The sequence below is a fragment of the Dendrobates tinctorius genome, unplaced genomic scaffold (assembly GCF_039654945.1).
Source record: "Dendrobates tinctorius isolate UK_male_01 unplaced genomic scaffold, ASM3965494v1 ptg000223l, whole genome shotgun sequence".
In the NCBI taxonomy this organism is placed as follows: Eukaryota; Metazoa; Chordata; class Amphibia; order Anura; family Dendrobatidae; genus Dendrobates; species Dendrobates tinctorius.
In genome coordinates this window covers 12,679,105-12,705,443 of record NW_027361890.1, presented here as the reverse complement: position 1 = coordinate 12,705,443, position 26,339 = coordinate 12,679,105, and the positions used below count along the sequence as shown (strand labels likewise).

Genomic DNA, 26,339 nt, shown 5'->3' with positions numbered 1-26,339 from the left:
CCCTCAACTTTGTGCTTAAGAAAAGCGAGTTGACAAGACAACTAAACTCTTTCCTATCAATCGTCAAACCTACAGAAGCCACATGAATTCAAAAAATGCCTGGATTTAGAAAACTCTCATTATATAAATCACACAAACATTTTTGTGCAAAAAATGTGTAAGTATTTTTATTAATTTTATAAAAACATGTATAAATACAAAACAAATGAGTACATATAAGGTGGAAGACTAAGCAGCAGAGCCACTCGACACAATCAATAACAGCTAAACACCATATGGAAAAATGGCCAAAAGGCAAAGTCTAGCATAGGGATTAGGGTACAAAACTACAAAGATATAAATAAATCTTAATATTACAAAAACGCCTGTGCACTTTAAAATGTCTTAGTCACATGAAATAGTATGCAAGTGTCATGTCAAACAGACTGGGGAAACATCCCCCCACACTCAGGCTATTAGCAAATAGCCACCCTAACTACCCAATGTATTACAGCTATGCCCAATGGTCACACTAGTGGTGTAAATGCAAATAAAATATTTTTCTTACTCTTGTGCGGGGTCGAGTGGTGCTGGCTCCGCCCTGACGTGTTTCGCCCTAAGGTATTCCTCGGGGGGCTGTGTGGCCTATGTTATGGTCAAAGGACCTTTTATAGAGGCATTGAATAGAAAGTCTCTGATGCTGCCGGCCAACTTGGCGGCGCATGCGCGGTGGACATGAGGTCCCCACTGCGTCATTTCCGTCCATCCCGGAAGTCGACGCACGTCACAGTGTCCATGTAACCATGGAAGCCTGACGGGCGCCAAAGTCGTTTGGATGCCTTTCACGGCATGGCGGGCATGCGCTCCCTTCAGCAGCCATTACTAAGAAGGGCAAGCATCAGGGCAAGAGGAGGCAGTGGAAAAAAGTGCAAATAGTGCCCATCATTATGCCCCCATGAATATTGTGTCTCTATACATGGACAAACATTAGTAGATATTTAAATGTCTTAATAAGCATACAGAGTTATGTAACAACTGTTATAGTAAAGGGCAAAACTCTAGATAAATAAAGGAAAGGGAAAAAGGGAAAAAATACTAGTGATGTGTTGGAGTGTTTATTTGTTGGTTTGTTTTTCACGATTCCATAATTTTTTTCCCTCAGAATTGAGTGATTTCATAATTTTCCCCCTCTGCTTGGTTTAAAAAAGTAACCATTACTGACAACCACATTTTTTGTTATTGATTTCTTTTAGTTTTTCTTAAAGCCAGAAAGTTGCCACTTGAATTGACTTTAGTTTTGTGCCATGTCGGTGATCTGCTTTTTTTTCTACAAAATTAAACAACTGAATGAACATCCTCCAAGGCCGGTGATTCCATAATTTTTGCAAGGGGTTGTAGAACAGCCTCGTCCCTTGCAAAGCCCATTTGACACCCCTCTGGGTGCACCACTATGGGCAATGTCATCCAGAATAAAATAAAGTGTCCCATAAGCCAGGCGAGCAGCTGACTGCTATCTGTAACAAAAAAATAACAACATTGTTAGCTGACAAAAATACGACCTGCCAAAATTAGAGCATAGCAGGACGTACATAAGACCTGAATCTCGCAGATTCCCACCTCTCAATCCTCTTAACCACTTCATCTAGTCCCCTCCTGGCTGCCTCCATAGCCGTGTAAGGGGTTGTGCGTATGTATGTGTGTGTGTATATATAATATTTGACTGTAGTTCTATTTATATTATGCTGCTATGTTTCTGCACGGTGTATATAATAGGAACGGTGCAGTATTCAGTATGGCCATAAGATGGGGGCATAGAGCTTTTTAGGACAGGCCAACATATACATAGTTAACTGTAGGAGGAGTTAGCTGGGGAGTAATAAAGGAAGGTCTTCCTGGATATAGTCAGTCAGGGGTGTCGGACCCCTTAGTGCTCATATGGGCAATATGCCTGAGCTGCCTAACTACCCCATAACGTTTAAGGGTATTCCCAGCCATCCACGGGGAGAACTTAGAGGAGAACAAGGAACAGCAGAACCAGCAGTAGAGAGGAAAAGAGGGAAGTAGGGGAAGATGGAAGGTCACCGTAAAAGTGTAAGGGCAGGTCGCTCCAATATGTGGTGGATAACCTCGTGGGCTGGATCTCTGTCTCAGGCGAAGCAGGCGGGAGAATGCGCTACCGTGGTGACGCTCAACCGGGAGGACACTGAGGGGTTGTCGGAATTACTCCGTCCCGCGGAAACACTTAGTGACGCAAGGAACAGTGAAGGGAAAGATGAAGTAATGTGCGTCTTTACTGTAATGGAGATGCTGGAAATTACGTGGATGTGTTTTGTCCTGAAGCCAATAAATGTTTTCAGTTAAGAGTTGCCCTGGACTGTCTCTCTATTCTGTGGGATTTGGGACCAGCTACAAGTCAGCGCAGCCAAGGAGAGGCTGACAGCTCCGTGAGAACCAATAGTGATATGCAAGAACAAAGGTACCGTTTTCCTGTAGAGGGAGGCCAGGATGTACAATGCCCGACTACATCAGCCACGACTACCGCCCTGGCCGACCTCTACAGCCGCTCCGATCCTAAATGAATGGCCACTATAATCTTTTCATTGGACACCCCCCCCCCCCCCAACTCCAGACAACGCTTAAAAAAAAGTTATAAATTAAAAGCGCGATCAAAATGAATAATCAGAATGAACCCACAAAAGGGAATTAAAACCTTACAACCCTGCTTACAAACTCACTTGCACAGTGAACTGGACATATCGCAGAACCTCAAGCAGCAGCACTTGACATCCTTTTCCTGTTATGTCTGTCTCTGATGAGCTGATAAACACCTCAACTCTATCTCCGTATACGTCCACATCTTCCTTCATAAGACCTCCTTTTTCTAATTGAATCTAGAAGGGCTAACAAATTCCCCCTAACGAAGTGCCCCAAAAAAGGCTAAAGAAAAAGCCAGTTTAAACAAATCAGTCTCCCATTAAGATGAACAGACACTGACTAACTGCCTGCCTATGAGTAACAATGGCTCATAAGAAGCTTGATGTCTATAGTCTGCCAATTTACAGCCCTTTCTCCATCCCTTTAAAGCACCAAAAAAGATTTTGTTTAGTCCTTAAGCTCCCGTGCCTTGAAACCGAAAGCTAGACCTGCCATAAAGTTGTTAATCTTTGGAACTGATCAGGCTGCCTCCTAACAGTGACCCACTAGCAAAAATAACAAACTCTCCTCTTCCATCCCAGAACCCAAAGATGTCTTCCAATCTTCCCACATGTTGCAAGCCTGACCATAATGAGCTCATGTCCTATTCCCCAAAGACCAAGAAATCAGATCCCTTACTGCTCGCAAGGGAGGTTCCACAAATCTGCTGGAGACACCAGCCCTGTTGGCCTCGAATGAGGTGCCAGCTCCCGAAATCGACTCCACTGTGAATGCGAACAAGCATCAGTGATTAGATTAACTCCTGCCTTACACTAGCAGCAACCCACATGTTTAGGGTCAAGTCCAGAAAAACCAACCATTGTAAAAAAAACCTTCACCACTGGCGGTGACGCTGACAATAAATTTATCGCCATCGCCGTTCTTTCCCGATCACACTGAAATCTGATTATTTGTTCTTCACCCTGTCATCCCACACTGACAAAGCGACAACAATGGTAAATAATTATTATACATTTTTATAGCACCATTTATTCCATGGCGCTTTACATGTCAAAAGGGCAAATATAGACAAGTACAATAAACATGAGCAACACAGGCACACACAAGTACAGATGGAGAGGGGACCCTGCCCATGAGGGCTCAGTCTACAGGGAATGGGTGAGGATACACTAGGAGAGGGTAGAGTTGGTCGTGCGGCGGTTCAGCAGACTGAGGATCACTGCAGGTTGTAGGCTTGTCAGAAGAGGTGGGTCTTCAGGTTCTTTTTGAAGGTTTCCGTGGTAGGCGAAATCCTGATGTGTTGGGGTAGAGAGTTTCAGAGTATAGAGGAAGCACGGGAGAAGTCCTGTATGCGGTTGTGGGAAGATGAGATAAGAGAGAGAAGGTGGTCTTGAGAGGATCGAAGGTTGCATGTTGGTAAGTACCTGGAGATAATGTCACAGATGTGGAGCACCCTCACTCACCAGGGCCATGGGGTACTCGGTACCTGGCCTTTTGATCTTCTCAATGGGGGATTGTCACGGCAGCAGTGACCCGGTCCGTGGCCCTGGGGCTCCATTACAAAGGGGGTTGTTTCAGTGTGCTTATGGTGGTGAAAGTTTATAAGTGATTCGTGACGCCACCTGTGGTGTTTGGCAACAGAGATGTAAGCAGACGCTGCAGACAGATCCTCTGGGACAGATGGTGTGGTGTGGTGCAGCAGTGATGTTATAGCCCTCCACAGGCAGGGCTGTGGTCCCAGGGCAGTGTAGGTGAAGTGACACTTAGATGGTGTAGTGTCAGGCGCAAGGGATGTGGCAGTGCTGAGCAGGTTGGCGCAGGAATAAGTGGAGGACACCAGGGCATGTAGTTCCAAAGCTTTATTCAGTCTGTTGCAGGTACAGGTGCCCGCATCCGTGCCATGTCCTCTGGGTCAGGAGCTCAGCCATCTCCCAGGCAAGATGAAGTATTCCTTTCCAACACTCCGCCAACATATGTGCCTTTTCTGAACGTCTCCTCTTATAGCGCCTTTGAATGAAGTACTCCTAGTACTCAGTTACACTGGAGTCCCTCCTGTCAGATGTTCCTATGAACTCTACTTGTACGGCAGACAGCTGTAGCCTGCTTCGGGGACTCCTTGCTACTAAGTCCTGGCTCACTAATACAGTGGGGAAAAAAAGTATTTAGTCAGTCAGCAATAGTGCAAGTTCCACCACTTAAAAAGATGAGAGGCGTCTGTAATTTACATCATAGGTAGACCTCAACTATGGGAGACAAACTGAGAAAAAAAAATCCAGAAAATCACATTGTCTGTTTTTTTTTTTCATTTTATTTGCATATTATGGTGGAAAATAAGTATTTGGTCAGAAACAAAATTTCATCTCAATACTTTGTGATATATCCTTTGTTGGCAATGACAAAGGTCAAACGTTTTCTGTAAGTCTTCACAAGGTTGCCACACACTGTTGTTGTTATGTTGGCCCATTCCTCCATGCAGATCTCCTCTAGAGCAGTGATGTTTTTGGCTTTTCGCTTGGCAACACGGACTTTCAACTCCCTCCAAAGGTTTTCTATAGGGTTGAGATCTGGAGACTGGCTAGGCCACTCCAGGACCTTGAAATGCTTCTTATGAAGCCACTCCTTCGTTGCCCTGGCGGTGTGCTTTGGATCATTGTCATGTTGAAAGACCCAGCCACGTTTCATCTTCAATGCCCTTGCTGATGGAAGGAGGTTTGCACTCAAAATCTCACGATACATGGCCCCATTCATTCTTTCATGTACCCGGATCAGTCGTCCTGGCCCCTTTGCAGAGAAACAGCCCCAAAGCATTTTGTTTCCACCACCATGCTTTACAGTAGGTATGGTGTTTGATGGATGCAACTCAGTATTCTTTTTCCTCCAAACACGACAAGTTGTGTTTCTACCAAACAGTTCCAGTTTGGTTTCATCAGACCATAGGACATTCTCCCAAAACTCCTCTGGATCATCCAAATGCTCTCTAGCAAACTTCAGATGGGCCCGGACATGTACAGGCTTAAGCAGTGGGACACGTCTGGCACTGCAGGATCTGAGTCCATGGTGGCGTAGTGTGTTACTTATGGTAGGCCTTGTTACATTGGTCCCAGCTCTCTGCAGTTTATTCACTAGGTCCCCCCGCGTGGTTCTCGGATTTTTGCTCACCGTTCTTGTGATCATTCTGACCCCACGGGGTGGGATTTTGCGTGGAGCACCAGATCGAGGGAGATTATCAGTGGTCTTGTATGTCTTCCATTTTCTAATTATTGCTCCCACAGTTGATTTCTTCACTCCAAGCTGGTTGGCTATTGCAGATTCAGTCTTCCCAGCCTGGTGCAGGGCTACAATTTTGTTTCTGGTGTCCTTTGACAGCTCTTTGGTCTTCACCATAGTGGAGTTTGGAGTCAGACTGTTTGAGGGTGTGCACAGGTGTCTTTTTATACTGATAACAAGTTTAAACAGGTGCCATTACTACAGGTAATGAGTGGAGGAAAGAGGAGACTCTTAAAGAAGAAGTTACAGGTCTGTGAGAGCCAGAAATCTTGATTGCTTGTTTCTGACCAAATACTTATTTTCCACCATAATATGCAAATAAAATGAAAAAAAAACAGACAATGTGATTTTCTGGATTTTTTTTTTCTCAGTTTGTCTCCCATAGTTGAGGTCTACCTATGATGTAAATTACAGACGCCTCTCATCTTTTTAAGTGGTGGAACTTGCACTATTGCTGACTGACTAAATACTTTTTTTCCCCCACTGTATGTTGCTGTTGTGCCCCCAAGTCTTGTGTGGGAATAAAGTGGTCACTACTTCTATTCCTCCCGTGTGTGCTGCAGGACCGTTAGTATCCATACAACATCGGGGACCGGACCCCGGCCTTGCGCTTAGAACTTGAAAAGGGTTCTCCTCTAACCCTGGTCCTTGTTCTCTTATTCTCCTCATGTTCCGTGCTAATCCTTTTTCCCAATGGAGAATCAAGCATCCTTTCTCTGTCTCTTTCCTGTGCCAGCAGACCCAGATCACTGTGGCCTGCTGCAGCACTTCCTTCTTCCATCCCTCTCCCAGGGATCTTCTCTTTCTCACACTCTGTCCTTCTACATCCTCACTCATTGACTGATTGAAATACTGACTGACTCAACTCTTCCCGCTCTCTTGTGCGACCTAAACTCCACCCACCTCCCTGCACATTTCGTGTTCCAAGCAGGGAGCCGCCGAAGGTGCTTTGCTACACTACTTTGTGGTGTGGGGTGCAGGTGTTGGAGCGTGGTCAGGTGTTTCCACCTTACCTGGATGGTGGGGTACCACACCTCAGGAGGAGGTGCAGTAGCTCTGTGGCGACTGAACCCTCAGGGGCGCCACATATGTATGGAGGGGACTGGTTGTGGATGGCTTTGTATGTCATAGTTAGGGTTTTGAACTGGTGTCTCTGGACAATAGAAGCCAGTGAAGGGCTTGACATAGAAGAGAGGCTGGGGTAACACAGGGAGACAGGCATATTAGTCAGGCAGCAGAGTGTAGGATGGATTGGAGTAGTGCAAGAGTGCTAGCGGTGAGGTCAGAGAGTAGGAGGTTGCAATAGTGGAGGCGGGAGATGATGGGGCATGCACTAGCGTTTTTGCGGTTTCTTGGTCAAGGAATGCACGGATCTGGGAAAAATTTTTGAGTTGGAGTTGGCAGAAGGAGGCAAGGCCTTGGATATGTGGCTTGAAAGAGAGGGCAGAGTCGAGGATCACCCCAAGGCACCGAGCATGCGGGACTGGGGAAAGTGAGCAGCCATTGACATTGATGGATAGGTCTGGTGGAGGGGTAGAGTGAGGTGGGGGAAAAATGATGAATTCTGTTTTGTCCATGTTCAGTTTTAGAAAACGAGAAAAGAAAGCTGAAATAGCAGACAGATATTGTGGGATTTTGGTAGTAGGGAAGTGATGTCAGGTCAAGATAGGTAGATCTGCATTTCGTCGGCATAGAGATGTTGTTTCAAACCGTGGGATTCTATGAGTTGTCCCAGGCTGAAGGTGTAGATGGAGAAGAATAGTGGTCCAAGAACTGAGCCTTGGGGAACACCTACAGACAAGGGAGTGAGGTGAGGAGGCGGTGTGGGAGAGGGAGACACTGCATAAATGGAGTAAGATAAGGTTTGATGTCAAGCCCTGATCTATCCAGAACCAAGGCCACGTGTTCCCCCAACCAACTACCCCAAAGATAAAAAACAAAACACTGTTGCCCTGCAATGTCGACAAACAAAACTTCAGTTATCACCACTGGTTCTTTAAAAACTGACTTGCCATTTTTTGATTAAAAAAAAAAAAAATGCCCAAACCCTTAAATCCTCTCGTAATTCCTTCCTAAGCCTGACAAAATGGATAAGAGACTTTATGCCCGCTGTCGTCAATGACAAACGCTGACAAAAAGCTCTACCCATCGGCATGATTCTGCACGCAAAGTTCAATTTCAATTTGCCCAGTAAGGATTGCAATTCTCGAAGTGTAACCTTCTGTGTAATCCATTAATCCTAGACACATCAGCCAGAAGATCCTCAACTTTCTCTATGGGCAGCCTATACTCCATGACCATTGTATCAATCACAATTCCCAAAAAACTGAATGAAGTTACTGGCCCCACTGTCCTCTCTCCCGCTAAAGCAGGGGTGGGGAACCTCAGGCCCCAGGGCCATTTACGGCCCTCGATGACCTTTTATCAGGCCCCCGAGCAGATTCTCAGGGACCACATTATTGGGCAGGGAGCTGTATTTTGATTGCCACAATCTCATTAATTTCTTCTTGCTCTGTTAGCACACACACGCAGTGTTCACTACTGACCATTGAAGGGCATGCAATGAAAGATTAAGGCATGAAACCAGTGCCAGTCAGGATGTACTTTGTGGGCGAAGTTTGTATGGCCCCCGAAGGATGGTATAAATATCCAAATGGCCCTTGGCAGAAAAAAGTTTCCCCTCCCCTGCGCTAAAGGAATGCCAAATTTCTTGGCCAAACTTTCCATTGTGTATAATAAGATGGAACAATCGGATGCCTGAGCCAAACCAATGAACAAGAAATCATCTAAATAATAAATGCAAGAATTTAAATCCGACACTTAACCACCCATTGCAAAAACATGCTAAACGCTTCAAAGTAAGCACAGGAAAGCGAACATCCCATGGGAAGAACCTCCATCCAAAAAACAATCCAATAAATGCATGCTATCCGGCAATTATCTGAATGGTGCCTCTGTCAGTCTTTGCCAGCAAAGCCCCTTTTCAGCAAAACCACACCCATTCAATTGCTGCATCAAATGAAATGTACATCACAGATCATAACTATGGATCTATCCCATTGTTCAGTGAAAACCCTTGGGAAAAGACAAATGGTGGATTAACCTAAATTTATTTGGCTCCTTTTGTTGGAACCACATCAGATTATTGAGGGGAGCTGCAACAAAAGGTTCTGTCCATTGCCACCTCCTTGCCCAATTTTTCAGAAACAACGTTGGGGAATTAAAGTGCTGATTTTAAATTTCAAGTAGTTAATCTAAACTTGGTGCCGACAAAAAGATTCTAAAACCATACCTGAAACCCTCCTTCAACAAAATGTCGGCTGCTTTATCAGGATACTTATTAAGAAAGTGCTTCATCTCGACCAAGCGCATCTTCGTCACCCCTTTTTTCACTATTGTCTCCCCCTCTGTCAATTACCTTTGAAGCACTTTGCTGCGCAGTGAGTGCCCCCATATGTTGAGAATTCAGGTTTAAATATACACTTTTTACCAAATTTACACATCTGTTCATTGACTGAGAAATCTAGCCCTTTCTGCACTGCCAACAAGTGTCCTGACTGTCCCAAACCCTGGTGACCCCTGGGAACAATTCACTACCCTGACATAACTTATTAGGAGCTGTCACCCTCAACCATAAGGCAATGTCTTTATGGTACCAGGCAATACTGGACTATATTGCCTTATGCTGACAAAACTGTTCGTCGTCACATCTAAGCCAACTTTGGCTGCCATATACCCTGTACGCCTCCCAGATTGCATTAATGTAACATAACAGACCCGAGTAACTCTCAGGAGCCTTTTCACCTATCACACTAGCCAAGATAGCAAATTCCTGCAACAAATTAGTAAAAGTTCTGGGAATTAACTGGTGTCCTCTTTTCCTCATCCTCCTTCTTGGACTCGTACTTTCTAGCACTATCAAAATTAAAATGCCCAAGTGGTAAGAGAGAACAAATTTCCACATACTCTCCTTTCCAAATTTTCTCTCACCTCCTATTTTAAATGAGCACCTGACGGACCCTCAGAACATACATATACATCCCCCTTTGCAGCAGCATCTAAACGTACCAAGCCTTCCTTATTTTTTTCCTTATCCTCCCCACTTGATTGCTCTAAACCTGACAACCCATAACCTTATGTTACTGAACCCTGCGCTACACCACTAAACCCACTAGATCTGAAAACCATACCTGAGCTCCCCAGCCACACAGCAGATGGAGATGCCCCTCCATGTGTGCCCTCAGACCCCAAAATCCTAGCCAAATCCCTGACTCCATGCAGAATTAGCCCTATTCTCCCTCTAATGTCCCCAGAAACAACATTCTGATTCCTAATTTCAGGGGAAGTTAAAGGAGTAAATGGAAATTTTTGTGATGTTTCACCTGGGTGTTGTGTTCCCAGCAACTGGAAATCCAGACTCCAGTAGCTGGTTTCCTCAACCCAATCCCTCCTTAAGCTGATCCTTAGCCCCCACCATCTTGGCAGGGTTTCATGAGCCGACATCCCTTTGGCCAGCGGCTTGCTGACCACACTGTGGGGTTCTGCCAGGTATCTATGCTGGGGATATCTGTACTGGAGCTGCTGAAACACTGTGGGTGAGGCCAACTGACTGCTGCCTGTATCTCAATGGCCTGTCTTCAACAACGGCTGTTCCCACCGCTTTGCTTGCAGAGCAAGCCGGCTGCTGCCCGTGTATCCCAGGATCCCTTGGTGCCACCTCTGACAAGTAACTGTAGCCAGTCTGATGCTGCCTGCACATAAGTGGTCCCTCTGTCTGAACGGCCAACTTTGGCGCCTTGAGGATGGAGCCAGAAGACTGCTCCTTGTCAGACCCGCCCTGCTAAGGAGCCGCCTGGTAAGACCCCCTGTCCTCTTACCTGGTCAGACTGCTGGAGTTGAGCGGGTCTAGTTCCAGTCGGGACACCCATCACACCCGACAGCTCGTGCAAAGCTGTGGATGGGAGAGGAAGCTGACTCCTCCCCCCGATACAGGCCCCACCATACAGGAGAATTCCTCACAGGTCTAGAGTGACTAGCCACCGGCCTGCAACCCGTGCCTCGCTCTGGAGGATCCCCAGTACTCTGAGTGCAGGCCTCTATTCAAAGCCTGATGCAATCTGCTCTGTGGGTGCCTGCCTCGCTCCTGAGCTGTTATATTAAGTGGTCACCAGCCTCCATAATGCTGGTGCAGTTATCAGATAACAGAATCTGCTAACACTTGATAATTGGCACCTAAAATGGTTGCCCCCAGGCAAATGGCCGTCCTTTCTATACTCTCTCTCCTCCTACTTCTGAACCCTCCTCTCTCCTGACCGGTCCCAACCCCACCCCTTTTCTTTATTAACCCTAACCTTCATAAGAACTATCCAGCTTCCTCTATTCCCGCTTTAACCTCTGTCATGTCGGCCTCCCTTTAAAGCCAGGGGCTCAGTACGGCCTCTCTTGAGCATGCTCTGATACCACCTTGTCCGAGCACACACACTCATCATTAATATCGACTGGTTCAGTCGACAATTTCTGTATGGAGGGATCAGCTGACTGATGATCGGGAGAGCTGTCAATTGGGACGCCAGCCAACATATCAGCCTGCGGACTTTCTCATAGAGAAAACAAGGGTGTTCAGCTGAGCGACAGCTCCTGTGTATGGGGGAACCTGGTAGAAAGTGTTTACTTTTCCAACACCACAGCCATAGAAAATAAGCATTACACACTTCTCTGTGAATATACAGGTAATTGGCTTTTTGTGTAATATATGGATATGTTGGGTGCTTCAGGGCAAATAGGAGCAGGCATTTCACATTCAGCACCCTCGTCGAATTAAAAATTCCTTAGTAGGAGATTTAAATATTGTTTCCCATCCTAGACAACTTTAATCTTCTGCTTTGGATACTTGGGAGAAAGATATTTTTTATATCTTGGAACCACAACTTTTTGTTAACATTTAGTACAGTATATTAGGTTACATAAGGAACATGGCAATGCCAGTTCAGTGTAGTGACTAATTAGGCCCAGCCCTGCGGCACAGCTATATATAGGCATAGATGGGTAGATGAGTCTGTTGTATGCCACAGCCTACTGGCTATGTGGGTCGTGATGATGTACATTACAAAATACGGTAATTAATCACTTATACTCCCACTGACTGGTGACACGTATGATTGCACTACAAGATTTTGACATGTATTCTTGCACAAATATTTAGGTATCTTGATGACACATTTAATAGTTATGTAGTGCCAGGCTATTCTTGGGTATACAGATGTAGGTTTGGAAGCTCATCCATGATTTGTACATGCTGATGAATACCAGGTAACGTAACAAAATGCCAATTTGTAGATGACAAGGGCATTTTCAGTTGAGCAGTCTTATATTTTGTATCATACCATATTGCTACACTTTTTTCTTTTTTTTTTTTTTTTTTATTCATAAGGATTATCCATACCTGATTTGGACCATTGTACGACAATGTCGTCTTATATTGAGGGTCTCGATGCCAAAAACAGGAAGCTTCTCTAGAAGTCCAGCTTATTGTCACTGACATGACACTGGGCATGACTGTTGTGAATTCGCTTTCTGGCCTAACTCTGGTTACTGCTGAAGGTGGTGGAGCTGGTCAGGTTGACGGAGGGGTTGCAAGTTCTCTTTTTGGGCTCCCTCTGGTGGTTACTGGAGGTAATGGAGCTGATCTGATTAACAGAGGCTTGCCACCTGATAATGAGGACGACGATTGGAGATCTGGGGTTTCAGACTGGATTTAAGACAGCCAACTCTCTCTATCCCTGCTGGTGATTTTTTTCCTGCCTCCTGAGGTCTTAGTTTCCAGCTCAGTCCCTGCATGCTCAGCTAAGTGTTCTTTTGCTATTTTGTTTACATTTGATCTGGTTTTGTCTTTTAGTTTTGTGTGGGTCAGCCAGCTCCGGCTGGGGCTGTGCTGAATAACCATCCATATATTACTGCTTGTGCCAGTTTGTTTTTGTCCCTTATTAGATTGGCCTTTTTTTGCTCTACTTTCAGAATATACAAAAGTGCTGATATAGTGGGCGAAGTCGTGCGACTTCAGTATTTTTGCATCAGACATGTTGGACCTTTTTGCAGGGTTTTTTGCGTGATTGCAGACAGTGTCTTTCCTTTCCTGTCCTATCTAGTCAGTGTGGGCCCCATCGTTTGCTCAGTCTATTTTCCTACCTGCATTTGTGTTTTCATCTTTTCTCACTGACAATATATGTTTGGGGGCTATCTATTCCTTTGGGGTCTGCTCTGGGGCAGTTAGATTTCCCCTTTCTTGCTTTAGACTTAATTAGCTCTCCGGCTGTGCCGAGGCGTCTAGGATCATCGTAGGCACGCTCCAAGGCTACTGCTAGTTGTGTGGATAGGATCAGGGGTCTGCAATCCGCTTAGTTACCAACCTCTCAGGTTTTCTGTGGCTTAGCTTGGGCTTGCTCTCCTCCTCGGTGACCCAATCATAACACAGCTCTGGCAAAAATTAAGAGACCACTGCAAAATTTTCAGTTTGTCTGATTTTTCTCTTTATAGGTATATTTTTGAGTAAAATGTAAATTGCTCTTTTATTCTATAAACTACTGACAACATGTCTTCGAATTTCCAAGCACGAAATTTTGTATTTATTTTTAGACAATGAGAAATGGTCAAAATAACAAAAAAAAAATGCAGTGCTTGCAGACCTCAAATAATGTTAAGATAACAAGTTCTTCCATACAGCTCTGGCAAAAAATTAAGAGACCACATTCAAATTTTCAGTTTGTCTAGTTTTTCTCTTCATAGATATATTTTTGAGTAAAATGTAAATTGTTTTTAGTCTATAAACTTCTGAAACAAGTCTCCGAATTTCCAAGCAATAAATTTTGTATTTTTTTTCTGACAAAGAAAAAGTCAAAATTTTTAAAAAATCAACCTTTTTTTTTTCGACCACTTTTCTTTGGGCTCAATGGTCTTTCCAGTGTAATAAGATATGGCTATTGAGATCATGTAAGCCTTTGGGCCTGACCTTACGTAGTATACCTTGCCACATTCTTCAGCCCCTTATGTAGCTAAGTTGTTTGACAGCAGGATTTCTTTGCCTGTAGACAGTAATTGCATGCTTGCCTTTGACATTTGTAAGGAATCCATATACCATTGCTTTTGTTTAAAGCCTTAGTGTTTGTCAAGAATTCATAGAGCCAGTACTCCCCAGAGTCTCTTGTGTGATAATGTTGATTTACAAGCTTAGCCATGCTGGTTAAACAATGATTGTTTCTGAAGAGGAAATCTTCTTGACTACGACCTACCTTAAATAACCATAAATCTCACTATATTGTACACACTGATTTTGTTATGTAATTGTGTTTTTATCATGTTAATGAGAAATATAGCGGTGATCCATTTTGACCTTCCAGATACAGCAATATTTTTGGTTTTTTTTTTCCTTCCCATTGTCACATTTTAACACACATATACCGTATATATTTTTTCTAGCCATATTTGAGCAAGACAAGTCATAATTTTAGTCACACAATTTTGAGTGTACACTAGAGAATGGCGGATCGATTTGTGGGACTGCAGTCCATTGGACAGTTCAGCAGACTCTGGTTAACCTGTCACCTTCTGGGATCACAGCGAGGACGGCGTGATGTTGTCATTGCTGTGGCCATACAGACCCGCCAGCCCAGCTGATCAAAACCTCATTGGGGGATACTGGAAGGTGAGAAATTGGTCAGCCTTCCGCAGGGCTGTGGAGTCGGAGTTAGTTTTGGTTGGAGTCGGTAGAAATGTACCGACTCCAGCTTTAAAAAAAAAAGTATTAATATTTCATAATTGAACTTTCATATGAATTTTATTAATGTTACTCAAATATATATGTTCTATCTAACTATGAACAACAGTGATAAGCAGTTCTGCTGGAGATAGAGACATTTCTTACTTCTTGTGTGTCACTGTTCTCCACTGCCCTTATCTAATCTTATACTTGGTTAACCTCATGCTGCCCCAACCCCCCTACTTACAATGTATGAAACTGAAAATGTGTAGCAAATTCTTAGTAGTAAAGCTCCTCCTCTAGACTAGATCATACTAGGTGTGCGTCTTCCAAGCATCTCACAGCTGCCTGCTACTCAGAAGAGGAAGACTGTAAGAAGTATTATCCTTTCAACAAACTTTGCATCAGTTAACTGTGAGTACATGAGGAATAATAACAGTATTACTGACCACTATATCAGTTGTACGACCTGGCAATAATTTTGTACAATTGTTTTTAGGAAAAACAATTGTCATTTGGATTGTGAATGCAGAATTAAAAACCTGAGAATGTCAAAGAAGCATCACATTAAATCAGCTGTATTTGAAGATTTCACCATCACTCAAGATAGAAAACATTATGTCTGTCAGTGTATGACAAATGATCCAGACGAAAACAAATGCTGTGAAGCCAAGATGAGTGCATATTCAGGCAAAGATAAAAATGCTCCTACCAGAGCTTCTAATCTAAAGAGACATTTACAGCGCTTTCATCCAGAAGTACTGAAAGCAGTGGATGAGAAAGACTGCATCCAAACCAATGAACCAGTGCCCAGCTCTTCCAGCCAAACAAAGGAGCAAAGAACTTTGCAGCCATCAGTTGCAAGATATTTTGTCAGTGACAAAGTTACTGTGACAATGACAGTAGATACATTTAAAAAACAGATCATAGAGCTTGTTGTAAAGGATAGTGTGCCTATTTCATTATTTTCACGACCAGCTTTTATGTGTCTGAATGGGGAAATGGCCCGCAAGCTTGGTGTTTCTCTGGAGAGAGAGTACTAGAAAATTAGTAATTGAAGAAGCTTTTAAACAAAAGGAAGAACTTAAAAAAACTCTCAAGGGACGCTTTCTGTTTCTTAAAATGGATGCCTGCACACGTCACAGAGTGAACTATTTTGCCATCAATGTCCGATTTGTTTGTGACAAAAATGAAATAGTTACGAAGACATTGGCAGTAAAAGACACCAAAGCTCATCACACCAGTGAGTTTCTCCAGGTCTTGGTGGAAAAGGTTCTGCAAGACTATGAACTTAAAAAAGAGCAAGTTCTTTCTGTCGTAACTGACAATGCTTCAAATATAAGTACTATTAAGCTAATGAATGAGAGTAATGATGGTGACCAGCAGCTAGAAGAACATTCTGGGTCCACAGACACAGAAATGTTTGAAATAGAGGAACACAGTATTGTAACTGAGGAGCAAACTGAAGTTGCTTCAGATGAACAGCAACATGATAGTTTAGATGATCTTGTTGAAACTGTGTCAATATGTTCTTTCATTCATCACATGCGCTGTGTTGTGCATACGCTACAGCTGGCTATAAGAGACAGTCTGCAAGAAGGACATGCTGCTGCACTGATTGGCAAGGTGAGAAAATTGGCTACTGTTGCCAGAACCCCTAAAGTTGACTCAATTTTGAAGAGACGTGCTGGAAAAGGGGCAATTATTGATCAAGCCACACGATGGGGCAGTACTTACTTAATGATTCAGCGCTTGGTTGAACTGAAAACCTTTCTTGTAGACATGGCTAACCCTCAACTGACGCTAAATGAAAGTCAGTGGCATCAGGTGACTGAGCTGGAAAAATTGCTAGAGCACCCATTTACAGTGACTAAAAAAATTACAAGCAGAGGACTTAACTTCAGGTATTTTCTTAAAGGAGTGGAAGAACCTGATGTTTCGCCTGTCCCAAAGAGGAGGGTTAATTGCAAGTGGCATTGCTACATCAATGAAACGGAGAGAGGAGCTACTATTACAAAATAACATTCTTTTGGCAGCTGTTTATGTAGACCCAATGCATCGGATTCTTCTAGATGATCAACAACTAAGTAAAGGAAAAGAAGCTCTGTTTGAAATAGCAGTAAGGATGAAAGGGTTGCAGAACAGTCAGGAGAAACAAGAAGAATTTGGTCGTCCTGCCACATCTTCACCCTCATCATCAACTGATGAAGAATTTAATTTCGAAAAATATTTGGATCACAAGGACCGTGCAAAGCATTCCCGCATAGAAGAAGAGTCATCCCCATCAAGGAACACAGCCAGTACATTTCAGCAGAATTTTTCATGTGCACTAAAAGAAATTGAGAAATTTGACCGTTCATCAAAAATAACAGTGCAACAAGCGATTCCTCTGTATCCTGACATTGTCAGAGATGTTGCCCGAGTGGTTACTGCTTTGCCACCAACACAAGTTAGTGTAGGGAGGTTGTTCTTTGCTCTCAAAATAATTAGATCAGATTTGAGGGCATCCATGAAGGAGGATCTGACGGAGGCAATACTTTTTCTGAGGACAAATTTATAGATTTCTTCTTATTAACTGCATAAAAGTGTTTATTGCATATTTACTTACAGTTTAGAAAAGTTTATAAAAGTTATTTGCTATATTCTAATTGTATTCTAATAAATGTAGTTTTTGCTCTAAGTGGTCTGATTACTTATATGATGGTGAGAAACTGAATAAGCACGATGTTTAATATTTTACAACAGTAAATTTGTTGTTATGAATTGGCCATTTATGAAGGAGCCGGAGTCGGAGCCTGATAAAATCCAGGAGTCGGAGTCGCAACTGTGGCTTACCGACTCCACAGCCCTTCCGACCAACAGCCAGAGACTACTGACCTTGCCGATAGATCGGAGTCCTGCAAATCAATTCCACCCATCTCTAGTGTATGCTTTTTTTATTTTCCTTTGCAAGAAATATTTTTTTTCTTTGTCTAGTGTATACTTTCATTTATAATGTGCTGTAATCCTGTTTTGGTATTGTGTTATGCCTATTGGGACCTGCCCTTGACATGACTTAACACAGATACAAAAAAATGGCAGAACTTGGGTGCAAGCTCCAGGTTGCCATTGAAAGCCATGACCATTTTTTGGGCGCTTAATAGGGTAACAAAATGGGTCGCCCTCACACCCAGGGCTGTGGGGTACTCTGTACCGGGCCCGATGAGCTCCAATGGGAGATGTCACAGCAGCTGTAACCCGGCCCGTGGCCCTGGGCGCCCATTGTAAAAGGGGTTGTTTCAGTGTGCTTATGGTGATGAAAGTTTATAAGTAATTCGTGACGCCATCTGTGGTGTTCGGCAATGAAGATGTAAGCCGACGCGGCAGACAGATCTTCTGGGACAGATGGTGTGGTGCAGCAGTGATGTTATAGCCCACCACAGGCAGGGCTGTAGTACCACGGCAGTGTAGGTGAAGTGACACTTAGATGGCGTAGTGTCAGGCGCAGAGGTGATGGCTGTGCTGTGTGGGATGGCGCAGGGAATAAGTGGAGGACACCAGGGCATGTAGTTCCAAAGCTTTACTCAGTCTGTTGTACAAGCAGGTGCCTGCCTCTGTGCCGTGTCCTCCGGGTCAGGGACTCGGTCAACCTCCAGGCCAGATGGAATACTCCTTTCCAACACTCCGCTAACATGTGCCTTTCTGAACGTCTCCTCTTATAGCGCCTTTAAATGAAGTACTCCTAGTATTGAGTTACACTGGAGTTCCTCCTGTCTGATGGTCTTATGAACTCTACTTGTACGGCAGACAGCTGTACCCTGCTTCGGGGACTTCTTGCTACTAAGTCCCGGCTCACTATCCAGTTGCTGTTGTGCCCCCAAGTCTTGTGTGGGAATAAAGTGGTCGCTACTTCTATTCCTCCGGTGTCTGCTGCAGGACCATTAGTATCCATTCAACCTCGGGGATCGGGCCCCGGCCTTGCGCTTGGAACTTCTAGGAAGGGTTCTCTTCTAACCCACGTCTTCTGTTCCCTTTTACTCCTCACGTTCTGTACTAATCTTTCTTTCTATGGAGAATCAGGCTTTCAGTCTATGTTGCTCTCTCTCTTCCTTTCCCGTGCCAGCAGACCCAGATCACTGGCATCTGCAGCAGCACTTCCATCCATCTATCCCTCTCTCCAGGGATCTTCTTCCAACTCCCTAACCAACTGACTTCTCATCCTAAACTCTTCCCGCTTCTTGTAATGTAATCTAACTTCACCCACCTCCCAGCATGTTTCGTGTTCCAAGCAGGGAGCCACCAATGGGTGCTTTGCTATACTCCAAGCAGGGAGCCGCCGAAGGTGCTTTGCTACACTACTTTGTGGTGTGGGGTGCAGGTGTTGGAGCATGGTCTGGTGTCTCCACCTTACCTGGATGGTGGGATACCACACCTCAGGAGGAGGAGCAGTACTTCTGTGGCGACTGAGCCTCAGGGGCACCACAATAGCATCCCTCCTTCTAAGTGCTCAGATGCAGTGGTTGCTGACTCCAGCAGTTAAGGCTATGTGCACACGGTGCAGATTCTGCTGCGGATCCGCAGCGTTTCAGGCTCTGCAGGTCTGCAGCAGATTTAGGTGCGTTGTACAGTACCATTGTTTTCAATGGTCAACTGAAAAACGTTGTGCACATGCTGCGGATTTTTCCGCAGGTTCAAATCCGCAGCATGTCAATTCTTTGTGTGGATTCCGCTGCGGTTTTACACCTTCTCCATTGTAGAGGTGTGAAACCGCAGGGCTAAACCGTAGGCTAATCTGCAGGTAAACAGCAGGTCTTTTGACCTGAGAATTTACCTGCGGATTTTTCCAAATCTGCGCAGAAAAATCCGCAGGACCTAAAACTACATGTGCACATAGCCTAAGGGTTATGGCTAGAACTAGCTCCGATCCTGCTTGTTGCATATGGATCCAGATTCCAGACTGCAAAAGTATCTTCTTCACTTTTTTTATAGGTGGTCCTATGCACTGAGGCTCACTTATTGGTAGTGTGCGTTTACAAAGCATAGCAGAAAGTTTTCAGGCTGCATTCATATATGCAATTTATTATATTTTGAAACAAAAGGAAGGAGTGGATGGTAAGAGAATAATATAGTAAAAACTCTAGTTTTGGCTTAACAAATGCATCAAGATTGCACATCCTCATTTGGACACAAAACATGACCATGTTTTCTCAACAGTAAAAAAAAAAAAAAAAAAAACACATTTAAAGTCTCAATTAAAAAGTGCATAAAAAGCATGTATTTAATAAAATTAGCATCTGTATGCATTTTTTTTAAATTTCCCAAAACTGCATAAGGTATAGTAGGTTTGGTGGTCTAATACTGACATACTGATATTTAGAGAGAACATAGCACGTAGTGGAAATGGTTTAAGACTGAGATTCCATCATCCCGATAGAACAAATGGCCCATTCTCCATCTGTACTGGACATGTGCACGACTACTCTTTATCATTGTGTAAGGGGGCGAAGAGGAAGAAGAGCCTAAAAGGGGTTATGTTTTCTGCGCCGTACCCAGAGCCACCTAGCCAGACAGCAGGGTTGCGGGGGGGCGGGGGGGGGGGGAGACATTCGGGCCTGAGCCATGTGACCGTGGCGGTCTGTGACAAGAGAGGAGAAGTTCTGGACAGAAAGCTGTGCAGGGAAAGGGCGTGCAAGCAGAGCGCGCCAGAGGCAGAGCAGAGCACGCGGGACAGAGGCCTGACTGCAGCACCGTGCTCCCAAAGAATGAGAAACTCACGTCCAGAGACAAAGACTGAAAGACAAGGTGTAGATAGCGCCATATGTGAGTACGTCGACCCGGTAGCCTCCGTGACTAAAGGAGACTTCTCCCCTGACAGTGCAGAGACAGTAACCCGAGAGCGCAGTCCCGGAGACCGCAGTGACAAGCTGGGGCCCCTGAGCATGGCAGAAAGACTTCCTAGTGTGCGCAGCATTGTTCCTGTGGAGAGACAGTCGGGGTGTCATAGAGAGACTCAGAGCAGGAGAGACTCGCAGCGTCTCCCTGCTCCTGGCTTTAACCCCTGAGGTCCCAACTTCATTTAGAGAAGAGACTCTAGAGACTGCAAGCACCGCTGTTGTCGGTGCCAACGTGGGGGGAAGTAGACCCCTTCAATCAAGCTTTCCCCGGACTGATGAGTTGTTTTTGAGGTTAACCGTTTCAATGCCTGCATAACTGTTTCATTGCTTTCTACAGCTCCATTGTGCTGTTCTACTGTTTTACTGTCACCTTTAACCCCCTACTGCTCCTCCCCGCATGGAGAGAAAATCCTTGTACATAAACTTTAACTCTTGGTCTGTCTCGGATCCGAGGCGACATCCTCAGTACCTGCAGTTTATCGCAATTGCTCTTGCAGGACATATTTGTAAGGCCGGGGTCACACTAACCGACGCAAAATACGGTCCGTAGTTTACAGGCGTAATATGGATGAATGACCCCTAAATAGTGCTCTGTATGTCATCCGTAAGCAAGGTGTGGTCGCGTATTTTGCGCATGTCGGCATCCGTATGCAATCCGTATGCTGAGATTTTCTCGCTGGCTTGCAAAATGGACATATAATGGAGCCCTATGACAGGTTTTATAACACAAAAGAATAGATATATAGATATATATATATATATATATATATATATATATATATATATATATATATATATATATATATATATATATATATATATATTAAAAATTTCACAGAGTTCTTCATAGCAGAATAGCCGCTAATTCAATTGCCGGCTTTTGTCAAATCATTCCCCAACCCGACATGAAATGACACATGGTTTACATACAGTAAACCATTTCATTTCATGTTTTGTTTTGTATGTCTTTCATCAGTAATTAGATGAGGGTTGATGTGTAAAATTTGGGAGGTGTAGGTGTTAATTTAAGGGGTTAATTCGTTGTAAAAAAAATGTGTGGCCTCCCACGGTAATTTGTCAATGCGGGAGCCCACACAGAAGAACCCATCTCACAACTTTGCAGCACTTACAAAGCAATTTTGCTCCTATTGAAGCCCCTTAGTATTCCCACACACTAAAATACTTTATGGAGGCCATGAAAGGGGTATGATGCCAAGAAAAGTGCCCCTCAAAACCGTATGATACCCCCCCGTGAATTTCTCCATGGTAAAACTCCACACACAGTGTATGATGACCCTACTGAACCCTACCACAAATTATGATGAACTCAGTGCCGTCAGTGACACCAACACAGTATGATGACCACCACCCCAGCCCTCGGCACATTGTGATGACCCCCGCACCAGCCCTCGGCACAGTGTAATGGTGACCCCCACACCAGCCCTTGGCGCAGTGTGATGGTGACCCCCTCCACCTTACATCAGCCCTGGTGCAGAGTAATGGTGAAAAAAAAACAGCCCTTGGTACAGTGATGCTGACCCCCACATTTGTACAATTACTGTACATTGTACAAATATCTTTCAGAAGAAACTACCTTTTTAAATGTATATGCATACACTTTCATAAAACACTTGTCACTTAAAAAACTTAATGACAAACAACTGATTAGATGAAATCATCCATTTGGTACGACTTTAGTCTGTGTATGGGGTCCTTAAGTTTTAATGACATGATCAGATGCTCCTGTTCGGTTATGTCTTTACTTCAACATAGAATAAAAAGTGATATTTTATTGGAAATTCTATTATTACTTCTACATTTCTTCTACCATGAGATAAGGGCCAACTTAGGGCTACCCCCTGTTGGGCTCCACTCTATAGACACCTATGTGTTTAGGAACGGCGGAACGCACTAAATAAAAATAATAAAGTGCATTCGCCGCTTGGGGTCCACCGTGCAGTAGGTGATATAACCTCTGCTAAGTGGTAGCAGGAGCAATATGGCGGTAATGCGCACAGGGTTAAACATCACCCAGGTGCGCAGAGCAATCTGTTAAGTCACAGAGATTCCAAATAAACAAAAATACAAAGACAGAGCCTGTTGAGGTCACAGTACTCAGTATAAATACACACATGGTATCTAGACCTACCGTGTGTGCGGTGTCACAGCTGCGGACGATAAGGAGAGCTGCTCCTGCAGCGCAGAGTGGACACTGCCGCTAAACGACAAGGCAATGACGCAAGCGCAATGTCGGACGCTAGCAGCTGTGGATGTTGCAGCAGAGGAGCGCTGGCGCTGATTCTAACTCGGTCCCTAACCACATGTGTAATATCAGAGGGAAGGGGTTTTATAATGAGTCATTCACCAGAATCATATGTGGCGCCCATGGGGCTCAGTCGCCACAGAGGTACTGCACCTCCTCCCGAGGTGTGTTATCCCACCATCCTGGTAAGGTGGAGACTCCTGACCACGCTCCAACACCTGCACCCCACACCACAAAGTAGTGTAGCAAAGCACCTTCGGCAGCTCCCTGCTTGGAGTGTAGCAAAGCACCCCTTGGTGGCTCCCTGCTTGGAACACGAAACGTGCTGGGAGGTGGGTGGAGTTAGATTACATTTCAAGGAGCGGGAAGAGTTTAAGTCAGTAGTTGGTTGGAGAGAGAAGAAGATCCCTAGAGAGAGGGATAGATGGATGGAAGTCTGCAGCAGATCCCAGTAATCTGGGTCTGCTGGCACGGGAAAGGGAGAAAGAGAGCAACATATACTGAAAGCCTGACTCTCCATAGAAAGAAAGGATTAGTACGGAACGTGAGGAGTAAAAGAAAACGGAGGACGTGGGTGAGAAGAGAACCCTTCCTAGAAGTTCTAAGCGCAAGGCCAGGGCCCGGTCCCCGAGGTTGTATGGATACTAATGGTCCTGCAGCAGACACCGGAGGAATAGAAGTAGTGACCACTTTATTCCCACAAAAGACTTGGGGGCACAACAGCAACTGGATAGTGAGCCGGGACTCAGTAGCAAGGGGTCCCCGAAGCAGGCTACAGCTGTCTGCCGTACAAGTAGAGTTCATAGGAACATCAGACAAGAGGAACTCCAGTGTAACTCAGTACTAGGAGTACTTCATTCAAAGGCGCTATAAGAGGAGACGTTCAGAAAGGCTCAAGTTGGCGGAGTGTTGGAAAGGAGTACTTCATCTTGCCTGGAAGTTGGCTGAGCTCCTGACCCGGAGGACATGGTGCGGAAGCAGGCACCTGTTTGTACAACAGACTATGAGTAAAGCTTTGGAACTACATGCTCTTGTGTCCTCCACTTATTCCTGCGTCAACCTGCCCGGCACTGCTACATCCCCTGCGCCTGATACTATACCACCTAAGTGTCACCATACCTTCTCTGCCCTGGGACAACAGCCCTGCTTGTGGAGGGCCATACCATCACTGCTGCACCACAACATCTGTCCCAGAGGATCTGTCTGCAGCGTCGGTCTAACATCTACATTGCCGAACACCACAGGTCGCGTCACGACTTATTCATTGACACTGAACATTTACAATGGGTGCCCAGGGCCACAGCTACCGTGACAACTCCCATTGAGATCCACCAGGCCCGGTACTGAGTACCCCCCAGCCCTGGGTATGAGGGCGTCCAACATACATCTGTCCTCAAACACACAGCAGCAAGTAAGTCTATACTAGCGCATGGCGGAACAGCCATGCGCGCCTTTTATAGCAGCCGGGACCTTCCGCAAGCCTCCAGATCTCTGAGATGGACCAATGAGATCTGGATCACTAGCCAGACCCTGGCGCTAATATAATGTTAGGAACGGCGGAACACACTAAATAAAAATAATAATAAAGTGCGTTCGCCGCTCAGGGTCCACCGTGCAGTAGGTGATATAACCGCTGCTAAGTGGTGGCAGGAGCAATATGGCGGTAATGCGCACAGGGTTAAACGTCACCCAGGTGCGCAGAGCAATCTGTTAAGTCCCAGAGATGCCAAATAAACAAAAATACAAAGACTGAGCCTGTTGAGGTCACAGTACTCAGTATAAATACACGGTATCTAGACCTACCGTGTGTGCAGCTGCGGACGCTAAGGAGAGCTGCCACTGCAGCGCGGCGTGGACACTGCCGCTAAACGACAAGGCTAAGGTGCAAGCGCAATATCGGACGCTAGCAGCTGTGGATGTTGCAGCAGAGGAGAGCTGGCGCTGATTCTAACTCTGTCCCTAACCACATACGTAATATCAGAGGGAAGGGGTTTTATAATGAGTCATTCACCAGAATCATACATCCGTCCTCATACACACAGCAGCAAGTAAGTCTATACAAGTGCATGGCGGAACAGCCATGCGCGCCTTTTATAGCAGCCGGGACCTTCTGCAAGCCTCCAGATCTCTGAGATGGACCAATGAGATCTGGAGCAGGACCTGAGCACATGGCTCCCGATCTCCAATGGGAGATCGTCCCATGAGCATGCTCAGTAGGAGGACAGAAGGACTGAGCCTCAGGAGAGATTTGCTGCAAGGCAATCTCCTCTGCAATCTCCTCTGCAGTAGGTAAACAGCAGGAGACTGCAGAATGTGAGGGTCTGGATCCATGCGGAGTAAACACAGAAATCCGACGCCTAACACTATGTATGCCTTCTATGTAAGCCTATGCTTGTACCCTAAAATCTACCACACCCTGCATATGCCATTTCCACGTGGATTCAGAACCTCCGCCCTCTGGCATGTAGGCACTGCAAAAAGTTTGCCCGAAATGGAACAGCTGTTAAACCAGTATAGCAAGTTCGCTGTACAGCAGAAAAGGAGTCAACGAGAGAAGGTGCTGGAGAACACTTTCTTTATTCTTATAGTTCCCATCTGCCATGGAGTCTTTTTTCAACATTCGAACTGAAGAAATAGGATGGGAAGAAAGTTTCAACCTGTTTTTATAATGTTCTCTACTTTCCGGGATGGAATCTGTTTTGCTCTGCGCCTGCTGCCTTGTCTAGAACCTGCAAACCTTGTGAATGGATTCTAAGATGTCACCATCTCACAGTGTAGACTCTCTCGAGCAGGCAGAAGATGCTTCATTGTTTCCTGTTACCCGGATACCAAGACCCCAAATTCTTCTCTCTAGACACTTGTTTCCTCTGTCAAACAGGTAACCAGAACAACCACATTGCAGGGGTTTCCATATATTTCTATTCTACAGTAGCTAAACAGTAAGGTTATGATATGCATGTCATATTTTTTATTATAGGCAGTGATTATTGTAATTAAATTATGAGCAGAATATTTACAGCAATCTGAAAGGTAGAGAAGAGAAACCTATTTTATGGCTGTTTGGATTATGAGGAGCAACAAATTGCATAAGAATAAGAGTGTGATCACACTTTGCATAGTTATTGCAGATTTACATGTGTTCGTAATGCAATAATTTCAACCAGTCTCTCCTACATGTTGCATAGAAAATCGAGGTGACGTGCTGACTTTAAAATCCACAATTCTTGTGCAAAAGTCACTGTAGATTTCATCAGATTCCGTAGGCAAATGTACACGCAATGCATACAAATTTTGCTGTGAATATGGTGCAGAAAAATCCACAGCAAATCTTGTGTAACTGCACTCTAAAAGAGCTTGAATTTTATATTATAGTGAATATATGGCTCATGTCCAGCTCCCCCTGCTTGCTTTACAGAATGGGGACCTAAATGGCAGTGCCCCTGCTAGCTTTTTTTTTTTTTTGTCGGGTCATGGTATATGTATACATATCTATCATGACCTGACTTAAAAAAGCTAGCGGGGTATATATAGAAATGTGTAGACTCCTGTC

The 26,339-nt window shown here is 44.7% G+C and overlaps 1 protein-coding gene across 5 annotated transcripts in view; it reads left to right on the top strand.

Moving 5' to 3' along the window:
- Positions 1 to 26,339, top strand: part of ARHGAP40 (Rho GTPase activating protein 40) — a 195,717-nt gene that overhangs the window by 49,286 nt on the left and 120,092 nt on the right. The window contains exon 1 of one of the 5 annotated variants that reach the window (XM_073555343.1): positions 25,316 to 25,667. The exons of 2 other annotated variants lie outside the window; for them this stretch is intronic. In XM_073555343.1, coding sequence (XP_073411444.1) covers positions 25,534 to 25,667 — 134 coding nt within the window. In that variant the 5' untranslated portion in view covers positions 25,316 to 25,533. Of the gene's footprint in view, positions 1 to 25,315; positions 25,668 to 26,339 lie in introns of those variants that run through there. 2 more of the 5 variants (XM_073555342.1, XM_073555346.1) reach the window with 2 other exon arrangements.